This window comes from Sceloporus occidentalis, unplaced genomic scaffold (assembly GCF_023333645.1).
Source record: "Sceloporus occidentalis isolate IW3139 unplaced genomic scaffold, rSceOcc1.0.p SCAF_22, whole genome shotgun sequence".
NCBI classification, from domain to species: domain Eukaryota; kingdom Metazoa; phylum Chordata; class Lepidosauria; order Squamata; family Phrynosomatidae; genus Sceloporus; species Sceloporus occidentalis.
This window is the reverse complement of record NW_028317002.1, coordinates 13,749,495-13,762,970: the sequence shown is the minus strand read 5'-3', so window position 1 is coordinate 13,762,970 and position 13,476 is coordinate 13,749,495. Positions and strand designations below refer to the sequence as shown.

General features: G+C 38.2%; 1 protein-coding gene across 1 annotated transcript in view; it reads left to right on the top strand.

Annotated features, from left to right (window-relative positions):
* Positions 1-13,476, top strand: part of LOC149301090 (CUB and sushi domain-containing protein 2-like) — a 364,690-nt gene that overhangs the window by 212,449 nt on the left and 138,765 nt on the right. The window contains exon 6 of the mRNA XM_089484609.1: positions 9,459-9,571. Coding sequence (XP_089340735.1) covers positions 9,459-9,571 — 113 coding nt within the window. The remainder of the gene's footprint in view (positions 1-9,458; positions 9,572-13,476) is intronic.

Genomic DNA, 13,476 nt, shown 5'->3' with positions numbered 1-13,476 from the left:
TATATATATATAGAGAGAGAGAGAGAGAGAGAGATTTAATCTTTTTTCCCTACAAAATCTCTTACCTCTTTTTAATCACCTAGTTTTGTGTGAAATTCTCCAGCTCCTTTTTGATATCACACTAATAAAACTATGGCTCGGGCTGACTTGTGTGATATGAGAGATAAAAGACAGCCACTGAACAAAAACAGAACATCTGGAGCATTGTGCAGGACAAAGAAAAAAGATATGTCCCTTTTTCCAAAGAAGCTGCGGAGATCTTCAAACACCCCACAGTCTCAATCCAGACCAGCACCAACAAAAGAGAATTTGTATCGAGAGAAAGTGCAACAAATCCTATAATTTGTGCAGTTTACAGTTTCCTTGTTAATTAGCAGCACTCATGATTTCCAGTTTCATGTCATTGTGCTTTTTATTTGTAGGACATTTAGTTCTGTACAATGTATAACAATGAATAAATGTGAGTGGTTTAAATAGCTTGGCAAAGAAATGCTTTCTAACAGCTGCTGCTTGACTTCTCATCAGCGGACCTCTCTCTGTGTTAAGTTCCAAAATGCATCTATGATATCAAATTCTCCAAATCAGGTTTAAAAAAGCCCAGAAGAATACATATGATTAGACATTCTAGAAATCGTCACCTTTTGAACCAGTTTATAGCAGAGTCAGAATAAAGATGAGCTAGGCTTTTATGCTATGAAAGCAAATACATTTTGGAAGGTCATCTATTAAGAAGATGGCCGTTCTATGACTTTCTTGATGGAGCATTCTTATTTTTTTATGAAAAGCAAATTATTAGTGTCTTAAAGCAAATCTCCCTCTGTAGCTTTGTCATGGTGGACATTCACATTCAAGAGTTATAGACCATCTTTCTGAAATAATATCTGTCACGAGGTAATATCTGTCAAGAATAACATTCTGTCAAGAGGTTTGTGAACTAATTTGTCCATTAAAAGCATCCCAAAAACCAGTATTTTTAGCTTTGAGATTTTAAGACCAACATGTTTAAGTATAGGTTCAGTCAGTGGCGCCTTAGTTTAAATAATACAATATATTAAATTACAGAAAGCCACATTTCCATTAAAATTTATTTAGTTTCCATCAAAAAAAATAACACAATTCACAAGGTTTGAAAAAGCCCTTGCTAATAAAAAAAAATCATGAGTGTAGTTTATCTGAGTCTCGTCTTCTAGCTCAAGAGACTCGGGCAAAGTAGGTGAACAGATGAATGTTTTTATTGCTACAATTACTTGTTCTGCCATCTGTTGTAAATTAGTAAAATCCCCTAAACAACAAGCAATGGTTTAGATACTGGTTTTTAGGGTAATATCCTAAAATATACAATGCTAATAATGGGGTTTTAAGCATTGTAGTCTGACCATGGATTGTCACCTTTAACTCTTTCAGTACCAGAGGGATACTGCACCCAGGTAATCCAAAATATGACACAAAACAAAGAAAAAAACTTAGCCCATGCCCAGCAAATTGAATTAAAAAAACACATATTGGGCATTCTCTCATGCTATATGGCTATATATTGCTCAGCCCGCAACGTCCCTTAAGTTTGGCGAGTCCTTTCTAATTTTAAATAGCTATATATTTGCAGTTTATAGTTTGCAGTCCCAACTCTCCCAGAAATTCCGTGAATCTCCCATATTTTAACAGTTGTTATCTGGCAGCCGCAAACTATAAGAGACATCCGATTTTTTTAAGAGAGCGCATTAGAGAGAGTTCAATTATGACCACTAAATGTTTCTCTTGCTTGCTTTCAAAAAAAGGTTGAGAAGTCTGATTGAGGCACATGTATGGCAGGAGGGGCTGCTCAACCCTAAGGTTTGGTCAAAACCTGCAAATATGCACAGCAAAAATAATATACAAAAATAGAGGAGCGCACAACACTAAAAAGCACTAAAGGCATTCAAATTTGCAGGTTCCTGCTAGAATAACAATGACCGATAAGTATAGAAAACAAAGCAAGAATTCAGTGCATGCCCAGTGAATATCAAAAAAATATGACGCCTAGAGAAATATTTTGAAAAAGCGTTTTTTCCCAGTCTGGATTATTCTTTGGCGGCATAGATAACATCCTACACAGCCTCATGACCTACTCAGCTTAATATATTAACATTAGAAGCTATTCTTGTCAGACTTGTAACACCACATTCATGGTAGTTTTACGGCCCACTACACACAAGCTGCTGATGATTCCAGTTTTGCTAACCAGCTAGAAGTCAGATGATCCCTGAATCTTCAGGTCATTCTCATTAGTGGTGGGCCTGTGCCCATAATTGTCTCACAAAGCAGACTTTTCTGTATAACAGCGCTAACTGTTTTCAGGTGGCATTCCCTGCATACGTCGCTCCAGGGCAGAGAGTCCTGTGCTGCTAATTAGGAGAAATCGTTTGCAAAGCAAACTTACGCCATAAAATACATGTGCAGAGACCGTGACCACCTCACTTCATAGCCCAAGCTGTTGGTGTGCAGCTGAAGGTGCTTATGTATCCAAAAAAGAAATGTAATAAATCAGTGGAATATTGGCAAGAATTTTTTTTTAAATCTGAATGTAAAATTAAAAAAAATAAGCAAGTAATTAATTTATTAACCCCGAGTTGCTTGCAGGGTAGAACATAATTCCTATTCTCAAATTTCACTCTCCCGTTCAAGTATTAGATAATTAATAAGATAGAAAATGCTCTCTAAAATTCTACTAAAATTATGGGGATCCTTGGACATGGGGAGGGGCAGTGCCCCAGGTGCGCCAGGTTGGGCAGTTTCCTCATGGGCCCATCCACAAACCATTGGGATGGCGGTGTTAGAATATAAGTGCTGCAGAATATGGGGGGTGCTATATAAATCAATCATTAATAAAAAATTAACCAATTGGATGCACTGATCTAACCACACCTCCCCCAATGCCCCATCCACTGCCCAGTGGGATGGGCAGATAAAGACAATCTAACATTTGAAAATGACTGTCCATCCAAAGGATGCAACCTGTATAAAAGACACATCCAATACGCACCTGTACAATGACTTGGTTATGCGGGTTTACACACTGTGACCAGCGGTCATTTTTTTTATTCATTGTTTTTATTACTAAGTTACGTGGGTTTTAGGTGAGGACATTTGAGTTTGCATGACCTCGTATGCAACAAAATTAAGTCCCATGCACCTGCTAGTAACTTGCATATACGTTAATGTACGTGTTGCTTTGTGAGTTCTAACATAGTAGGGCATCTGACCAATCACTGGTCCCGAGGCGAAAATATGAAAGATGTGAATGGAACTGTGGGGATTACATATACATGATCCGGTCTTCAATAGTACAATATTGATTTACGATTCAGAGCAACAGCTCCAAATTTTACAGAAAATAACCAAGCTTCCAAAACAGATGTGATTTTATTGTTGCTGGAAATTGGTGCATGCAGCTACTGTGTGCCATCTTTAAGCATGTCCAAACATCCAACATTTACATTAACTGATCACAAAAGCAGGAATATTGCCAAGGTAAATATCATACTTTCCATTTAAGTTCATGTTGTAAAATAGCACTTTTGTTCTCTTAAAAAGGGATATGCAGAGATTTCCCTTAGTACCGCATCTCATAAACAGTAATTTCAATGTAATTTTATGAGCCATTTCAGTTCTCACTATATTTTAACCGCTGTCTCCAACCTGAAATATAAAACCCACATTCAGCAAATCATTGAAGCACATTTGGGTTTTTATACTAAGCGTTACGAGTGAGGTATACCTAAAACTTGCTGGCTGTGTTGACACTTGATTTTGAATGTTTGGATCTGAGATTGCGTCTTATTACAGTCCTGTATATTCTTCAGTCCTAATGGTTCTAGAGATACTGTATATAATTCTTTATATAATATATGTAGTTCAGAAGGATGGGTTATATCATGCAGGGATTGCCTGGCTGGTGGGCTGTTGTCCCCTTGGCTGGTCCACATTATTCAAAGGGAGTCAACCCTCTTTCCAGAGTAGAGACTTAGTGGAGGTGACATAACACAAGGTTACGTCCTCCCAAAGTCTGTAGCTTGTTCACCCCATTGAGCGTCCTCTTTAATAACAGCTTGGCTGACCCTGTATAAAACGTATTTACATTTCTTGAAAGTCACCCCACGGACTGCAATGTTGGAGGGCAGCTCAGCCCTTTCTTGCAGAGAAATTAGCCGGGGTTGGCCTTTTGTGATGTATAGCAAATTCAGTGTGTTGAAACCACGACTCTCCTTCCAACTACTGTTTTAGTGAATGAAGGCCATGTCATTCCAATGATTTGTTTGATGACTAATGGCAATATTAGCCATGTACAGCTCTCCTACTTGGGGCGCAAAAACATGAGATGGAGACAGATCCATGGACGTTCGTAATCTCTGCATAGATATTAACTGTGTTTCCATTTGTTTGAAGATTTTGATTCGCTGGATACACATTTCATTAAGAACAATGTCTCCCTGCAGGAGTTCAACATCTCTACAATAGTTTAAACTGTTCTTCTATCTGTAATGCGAGTTGCGACTAATTAATAGAATAGGCTTTTCTTTTCTGTGCCAGATTCCATTAATGAAGCCTCATTTAACTGAAATTGATATAAAATAATCACATTCATTACTTAGATCTTTTGTTTGTAGTAATTTGAACAGAGATTTTATTTTTTTTCCACAGTTGTGAATATGAAGTGTCTTTGTGTTAAAGAAAAACCAAGGGTTGTATTTACCAAGATGTGTGACTAATTGTTATCTTAATTATTTTGTACCGTGGAGAAGTCGCTGCTCTCGCCTGCCAAGCCACAAATTAGATTGAGTCATTTATTTAGTATTTTGAGAATTTTAACACATTATTATACCATCCCTCCAAAAGTCATGTTTTTTTGTGGGACAGTGTTGATTTTAAGGGAATGTTCCACAGTGACGAGTAGTTTCTCCACTGTCTCATTTTTGTGAGCAGCAAGGGTCATGGGATGGTTGAGGAGACCCTCTGATATCATCTGTCTAGCCAGTCCAATCAACAGATGTTACTGCTGCATTGTAGCTTCCACATGGACATCTTGCGATGATCTGGACAAGCGTTGTTCTTCAGGTAAGGTGGGCAGGTGGCCACAACTCCTGCCTGACCCTTTTCTGGAACCATCCCTCCTCATCTCTTGTCACGACTCCCCACACATTTGTCCGATTTTTATATTTGAAATGTTTAAAAGTATGTTTTATTGGCACAACACTCTTTTATGAACTAAGTCTCCTTTTTAAATAGTAGTCACAATTTTTAAGACTTTTATTTCATTATTATTCCATATATATTTTGGTTATTAAAAATAACTTAGGCCTTGGCCAAAAAAACAGCATATTCAGAATATTAATGAAGAGTTACATTTTTACCTGCACCTGTCTTGAGAGGCTTCTATTATATGACAGGGCATATGCATGCTAGTCTGACTGGGGGAAAGGGTTAAGTATTGAGTAGGAGACACATTACTGCTAATATGTCGTCTGTTTGAGAATAATTACACAGTATCAAGAGAGCTAATGAGAAGGGCTGCCGGCAGATGTGGGAATTATCTGTAATTAAAACATGACCTATTAACAGTGATATTTTCATCCTAGCCTTACTCCATAAGTGGTAGGCCTTCCCTCCCATTGTTTTACTCATTCTCAAAAATAATTTCCGGCTTCCCTCTTTATCCTTTTAATTATTTCCCACTCCATTGCTATAACCAACAGTATAGTGTCTCTCCCTCATGTCACATAATCCCCTTTACTGCACATACACAGGCAAGTGTTCAAGTTGAACAGGGGACGGAAGAGACCTGCAAGACGTCACAAACACCCGTGAAACTAATAATTTATATTGCATGACAGCTGTATGTACCTCTGTACCTGAGCTTTATTGCCCTGTTCAGTTTGAAAAGTGTCTAAGCAATGGACATATCTGGGAACTTCCCAATCTAGGCCCCCGAGCTCTCCCACTTCGGAAATGAGAGAGGTATAATCATGGCTAAAGACCCATCCCCTGCCTGGAGAAAAATCAAACTGACCCAGAAAACCTGTGCTTCACCTAGAGACTCAGGGTCAAGTCTGGAGACTTCCCATGTATGGCAGTCGTTGCTTTATATATGAGAGCCAGGCATATTACTGTATTTGAACTATGTGCCCTGTTGTATATAAGTAACCTATTGACTTTTGGACCTTGCCACGGGAGAGATGTTCCTATTGGCTTATGTCTGAAGTACATTGTCTTTTCCTCTGTTTTCTCTACAAATGCCTTCTCACCATAGGAATTGTTGGTCACTCTGGACAGAGCATTAAATGAAGCGCCATGTGATTGAACCTTTGCTGCATGCTCCACCCAGCATTTCCCAATTCTTAACAAGATCATGTTGTGGTTGGAGGAGAGAAAGGGGCTGCCGGATTATGTTGTGTACACTGAAGGGGAAGAGGCTTCTGCATAGTGTTGTGTATGGCAGAAGCTGCTGCATGGTGTTGTGTGTTGGGAGGAGTGCCAGATAGTGTTGTAAGTATGTAAGGGTGTGCTGGATACTGTTGGGGGTTAAGAAGAAAGAAAGATTGATTATTATTTCTCTTGGTGTCTGACCGCGCACGTTCCACTATTTAAATCCAGAAGTCTCTTTGTTTGCTTTGATACACTACCTTGAATCTTTTTAGTTATTAAACTGCATAGTCACTAAGAAAAAAAATGCATAGATTATAAACTCACAAGAGCACTACCTTCTTCTCTTTTTGTACAATTGCATATTAATGTGTCTAACCAATTTAAGGCCATTGCAAGTGAAAAAACAAACAAACTTTATTTAGGTATTTGTCCTGTTTATTTTTTTAGGGATTTGTCCTGATTTTGGGAACACCTCATATGTAATAAATAAAAAAATAAAATGTTTTTTTTATACTAATTAATAATTTGTGTGTGGGGGGGTCAGGAGTGATCTGCTTGTCATCAGTCCACACTTGAACTGCAGAAGAGCCTTAAGTGAGTGAACTGGAAGCACCTTTGTCTTCAAGGTCATGACTCGATTTTTATACACTGCTCTACAATGCTAGTTCTCCTAAAGGGGTTAACATTATTGCCAATTCTGTAAATTATGATTAATCTTCTTTCTCTATTATAACAACGATATGGAATCTGCTGGTGATCTGTAAATTAAATGTAATGTTTTCTGTTGAATACCGCACAGCCTTTCTTGTACCAAAACTGAACAACAGCGCATGAAGCAATTCCCTTTAATGAGCAATAAATTTGATGGTCCTTGGCAAAATTGCATTGTATCCTGTAGTGTTTGTGTTTCATGTTTTGTAAAATAGTGTACTAGTCAACACTTGCATGCCACTTCTTGTGACATTTGGGACTTTCTAGAAGATCTCACCCCTTTGTTGTTCATTGAGTGCTTATGATGCAGATAATAGTTATCCAGTGGTTCCAAATGGGGCTTTTGCAGAGTACGGCCATTTGAGAATCGCCATTTTTGTTAACACTAGCTCTCGCGCCTGCATTGAAATTAAAATGGGATCCGCGTGGGTGTGTAAGAGCCACCCATAGAAATCTATTTCTGTAGATACAAAAAAAACATTCCACTTTAGTAGATTTCACATGACGAGACCCATTCATTCACCATAATTGTAAATTACCAGCTTGGGTATATGCTCCTGTTATTTACAGAATAATTTTGCTCTTTAAGAAGACGTAATTTTATGACTAGTACATACTTCACAAATACTTTTCTAAGTCAATTGAGAACTCAGGAGGTGCGCTTTTCTTTGGGTAAATTAGCAATAAATTGTATTTTACATTTAACTCCATATTTTACTCTCTACCTCTTTGTAAAATGTGTGTGTGCATATATATATATATATATATGTTGCAATTTATATTAGAGATAGAGTGAACACAGCTTATGTATACATATATGTAGTCTGACATTTATGGAAAATTGTACATTCTTGCCTAAAGGGAGAAGATACAAGTGGTGATAAATGTATCACAGGTAATTGAATCCAGGCCTAAATGTGTCGTTCTCTCTCTTTAAACAATCAAACAAGTGGTAAATTCCTGCTTGTTTTGTTCACAACGAATTTTTCTGTCAACCTACTATACACTGTTTGACTTAAAACATATATTAGCAAGACAGCTTTAGTTTCTAAGTACAAATGTGAAGTTTTTTAATGTAAACTGGTATTATGTTGTTTAACCTCTTTTGACTGCCTAGTAACGTTTAGAATGTGATGATTTAAAAAGTTCTAGAGTGTTACTGATGACCTAATATACCGACATTATAGCATCCCTCCAATATTCACACTTTCTTTTTTATTATGTTAATATGTCGTCAGGGAGTCAACACAACAATAGCTGGTATAGGGATATTCCCAACTGAAACACGCACAATAGATTTCATTTAAGCCTCATAACGGTGGTGGATGATTAAGGCTAGATTCTTCATTAGGGGAATCAGGGATGAAAAGAAAGAAGAGGGGTTTAACAGTTGTCCAGCCCATTTCTATCCATGCTTTTTCACTCCTCTTTTTTTATCCATTTTCCTATAACGACCTCTGGAGCATACCTCTGGAGGAACTTCCCATGGCTATCTTCCCCTCTCCTGGGGGTGTGGGGTAGGGTTAGTCACACCTAGACCAGGCGTAACCCCAGTTATACTTAAAATGGAAAGGGACTAAGCAGTGAGCTGAGAGTAAGATGAGTAGAACCTAGATGACGAGTGTGTGTGACCGAACACTGCTTCCCTGACCGCTGGTTGAAGATAGTCCTGGGGATGCAAGGCTTCAGTCTGAAGCCATGCAAGCTGAGGCAAGTTTGTGCATGGGTTCAGTGGTTGAGCCACTTGACTCATCCTCTGGATACTGTTAGCCCTTGGCGAGAGAGAAGTGTTATCTGGCTTTGCATTGGCCCTCAGTCCTACCCTTTGATGAGAAGAGGCTATAGGGGATGCCAATATTGATTTAACTTTGGGGCATATGCACACCTGGGATCTTTCTAAATGAGTTGACCCTGAGACTGTAAATATTTACTCTATTCATGGCCTCTTATACAGATGCTATGTAGAACATGCTGTAGAGCCCCTTCAGCCTGAGATTGGAGCAAAAGCCCTGAGACTCAGGGTCAAACCCTGAGAGTTCCCAGGTGTGGGCATATATGTGGATATGTAAATCTGGATCTATGGATACTTGATAGGCATAAATATAATAACATTAACATATTTTAACAATTCACATTCTAGAGTACAGACCGAGGTATTCTGAATAGACGGAATATTTAAACAATATATATATGGTTTGCCCTTCTGTGACAGATGAATAATCACCCAGTGTATAACTGAATAATGTTAAATTATTTGATAACATTTTTATTGTTTTATATACAAGATGGCAAATACAGCTGAATTTACAGCATTTTTCTCAACATTGTTCTCTTTTTTTTTTTGCCAGGTTTACAGGAACAAACTTACCACCCCCTGTCATTAGCAGCAAAAACTGGTTACGTCTTCATTTTACTTCTGACAGCAATCACAGGCAAAGAGGATTCAGTGCGCAATACCAAGGTAAGTAAATACCCCTCTGTGAACAACTACCACATCCGGAATGGTAGCGGGCAGAAAAGTATGAGAAATTTCACCTTTATTGAAAACATAATGGATTTACGGGAATGTCTCCAAGCAGAAATCGGAGACACAGCTAAAAACGGCGTTTCCGAATCCGATCCGTGGAAGTTCTATATGATTTGTGATCTAAGAAAATGGATATGTAGTTCTCGTGAGCTTTCAAGAGCTGGGGAACAGAGTATTGTGATAAATTAAAGACCCCATTGCAATCTCAATAATACATTGAGACAACAATTTTTATTTCTCCTTTTTAGACAGAAATTTTTTAACGTCTTGAATCCTGTATCCAGTGGTCCCTTTAAGGAGGCCAGACCAATGCTGATATACAGGATCAAAAGAAGTGCCTGGCATGTTTAAGGTTGTTCAAAAATTAACTAAAAGAGAAAAAAAATAAATGAAGCAAGCAGAATGGCAATATGTAATCCCACTTTTTATTTCCACGGTAGGAACTTGAAGGAGTTGTTTACCCATAACCTTGTAAGAATGTGAACATTTCCAATTAGAACATATTCTGCAGATAGAGAAGCATGGCCCCAAATTACATGATGTGGTGGAGACAAGCCCCCAGAGCCCAGCACACGCAGTTTCATCTACCACATAATTGTATCCTGTATCGACTTCTCCAAAGTGCGAAAAAAAACGGATTCATTTAGTTTCCCAATCAGAAAGCTACCTGGTCATGAATGATAAATGAGGCCAGGTTTTCAATCTTTTAATTCCTGAATATTGCTAGAAACGGAGAACCCCGACCTTTTTCCCACTCTGGGGATTAGTATTTCAATGGGGGAATGGTGGACTCAAATGGAAAGCCATGAGGGGAGAATTTTTCGTATAATACAGGATATATATATATATAAATTGTCCTGCAGAACTGACAACAGCGCTGTTCACATGATAGTAACCTTTTCTATGGGTATGTGCATTGTCATGTCATTCTGGGCAAGTGAGATACATTACAGCGCCCTGACATAGCAGCTGATGTAGTCCAGAACAAAGCAGAAATTAGAGATATCATGCAGGCACCCTGGAGCAGGCATGATACATAGCACTAGATTCATGTGCAGGATGCTGCAGACTGGGAGTATGGAAGCTAAGCAGAGTAACAGCAGAAACATAATAAGCAAGGAGGACAGAGCGAGCAAGGGACAGGGAAACCAAGCAAGAAACGTAACCGGACAATACATACATGGTACAGGACACAACAAAGGACCTGGAGCAAGGAACACAAGGGATGGAGTGAGGAGCCGGGATCCTCGGACGCTTCTACTTTTAACAAAGATAGGACATCTTAACTGGGACATGGGGAGAGGAGAGAGGAACTGAAATCCTCAGATGATTCAGGGAAAGGAGGGCAAAGGTACATAAGAGACAGACAAACATAAATACAGGACTAGCCTAGGACTATGTGATAACAATTAGAGATTCCGACACATCATATGGCCATAGTATGCTTAGCTCACCACTATGCCAAAGTACTCCAATATTCGGTGGGTCCTAGCGCTAAACCCTGCCTCCTGAATTACGAATAAGCTAAAACTAAACATTAAACCTAAACACAGAACCAAGAAGGTCATCCCTTTAGACTGCAGACTGAGACAAACATAACAAAAGGGGTGAGGCACACCTTATAAAGGAAACAGAAGCTGATGCAAAGAGCAGAACTGGGACCAAGGAATCAGAAGCACAGAACAGAACACAAGGAAATCCAGGAATGGATTATAGCAAAAGGGGGGGAGGACAAGAGAGAAGCAGCTCCGCAGCCTGAATGGAGCCTGACACAACCTTTCCTTGACCACCCTCTGAGCTGTGAAATCTACTTTTGCAGGATAGACCTGAATCCCTTACTACCCAGTGATGTATCGAAGCTAAGATGTTAAAAGGGAAATAATATGAAATTATTTTTTTCTCGTGTGCATTCGTAATATGATATATGATTTGCCAATTGTTAGGCTTCAGGAAAATATATGTGTAGTTTTTTCTATTTTAAAAACCGTTTATAATGTTTTCCTCCAAATATAAGTATAGAAAAACTATGAAAATTGTATAAGAGGATATCACAACCTCAGCTTTTAAAGTGTTGATATTTAATTTTTTCCCCACATTTGTTTATTACAGCTGTAAAGATATGTGTCATATAATAAAATATTGAGGGTGGACCAGGGCTGTTCTTTATGTATTTTAGAATGATATCCAAACCTCAGCTTTTAAAGTGTTGATATTTAATGATTTTCCCCAAATTTGCCCCACATTTGCTCATTACAGCTGGAAAGATATGTGTCATTTTATAAAATATTGGGGGGGGGGGTTGACTAGGGCTGTTCTCTATGCATTTTAGAACGGTAACTGTGTCAGTGCAGAGAGAACAAAGCTTGGCCAACAGAGATTTAATTATAGAAGAATTTTATTTAAAGTCTGATGTTAAAATTTCCATTAGGACCAAAGCAAATAATTACATATTAAAAGCAAAATCCCTGTATGTTCTGTACTTCAGCCTGCTGGAAATTAGATTAAAGCAGCTCAACAGAAACTGAGCTTGGGTTTATTATTTTTATAATTATTTATTTGAAAAAGATTGACAGAAATATATTGATTGCAGATTCTCACGTCGCAGCTCCCTTGGAACATCCACAGTTTCAGTGGCATAACTGCATGGATGCCAGATATTGGGGGACATACACAGCCAAGCAACACGGCTGTCGATTTGGACAGTAATCAGCAGATTAAATTTGTCAGGTGTTCATCATGAACATCTTAAATAAAAAAATATATTAAAAAAACCCGTGAAGCTGAATTACATTCAACAATAACCATATTTCCATTTTTAAATTGCCAAAAAGGTACATTTTTGTTTTAGACAGTGTGGTTGGAGGTGTTTTGTGTGAAGGGCCTAGTCTGGAATTTGTATGTGTCATTGTAACCTACTTATCTTAAATGAGTACGCAAAGTAGTGTATTTTATTTATGTGGCAATAAACTCTTTTTTTACACTCTTAAAAGACCTTGCTTATATTAAAAGTAGTGTTTGCAGAATTGCTTCCTTGGCTTATGGAAATGTGTACAATTTTGTATGTTATATATTTTATGTACTCCTGCTTCCCTTATGTTAGTAATGATTTATATTTCAACATATTTTCCAGCACTTATTATGCATGCAATGTATTACTTTTTCACACAAAAAACTTATGACAGCCTGATAAGTAAACCCTTTGTAAGGTCCGAGTATGAGCATCAGCAGTGGGGCCAGATGATCGATTGATGTATCCTTCTTAGATCTCCTCGCAGAACTCTTTGCGGTGTCTGTTGGGCAGACTAGATGGGCCGAAGGGTCCTTATTTGTCGTCACTTTTTATATTTCTATGTTTCTGTGTAGACATAGATGAGGTTTCCTTTAACAGAGTCTCTCTGAGAAACCACAACTAATAAAGAAACTCATAGAGAAGCAGTACAACTTAATATATGAATTAATGTGAATCACTTTGCCGCATGACTGGATAGTGAGGCATTAAAGGCAAATAAAGTTATGTCTACCACAGTACCAATATGTTGTAGGGATGTGGAGCGCCAATTCGTTTGGGGGTCGGAATAAACTTGTGTCCCAAATCTCCCAATAATGATAAAAAAATGCACTTTAAAGCAGTTGCCTGTTTTCCAACGCGTTTCACAAACATGCCTTTTTAGTACTCTGATAATGACGTGTAGTCCAACTGCACAGGATTGAGTAGCTTCAGTTTGAAATCCTTAAACTTTATTTATCAAAAAGGATGTCATTTTCTAAAGCTCACTTCTGTTTTTTATGGTTCATATGTTTGGCCAAATCTAGAGCTCTGGTAGAAGAAGTGTGATGAT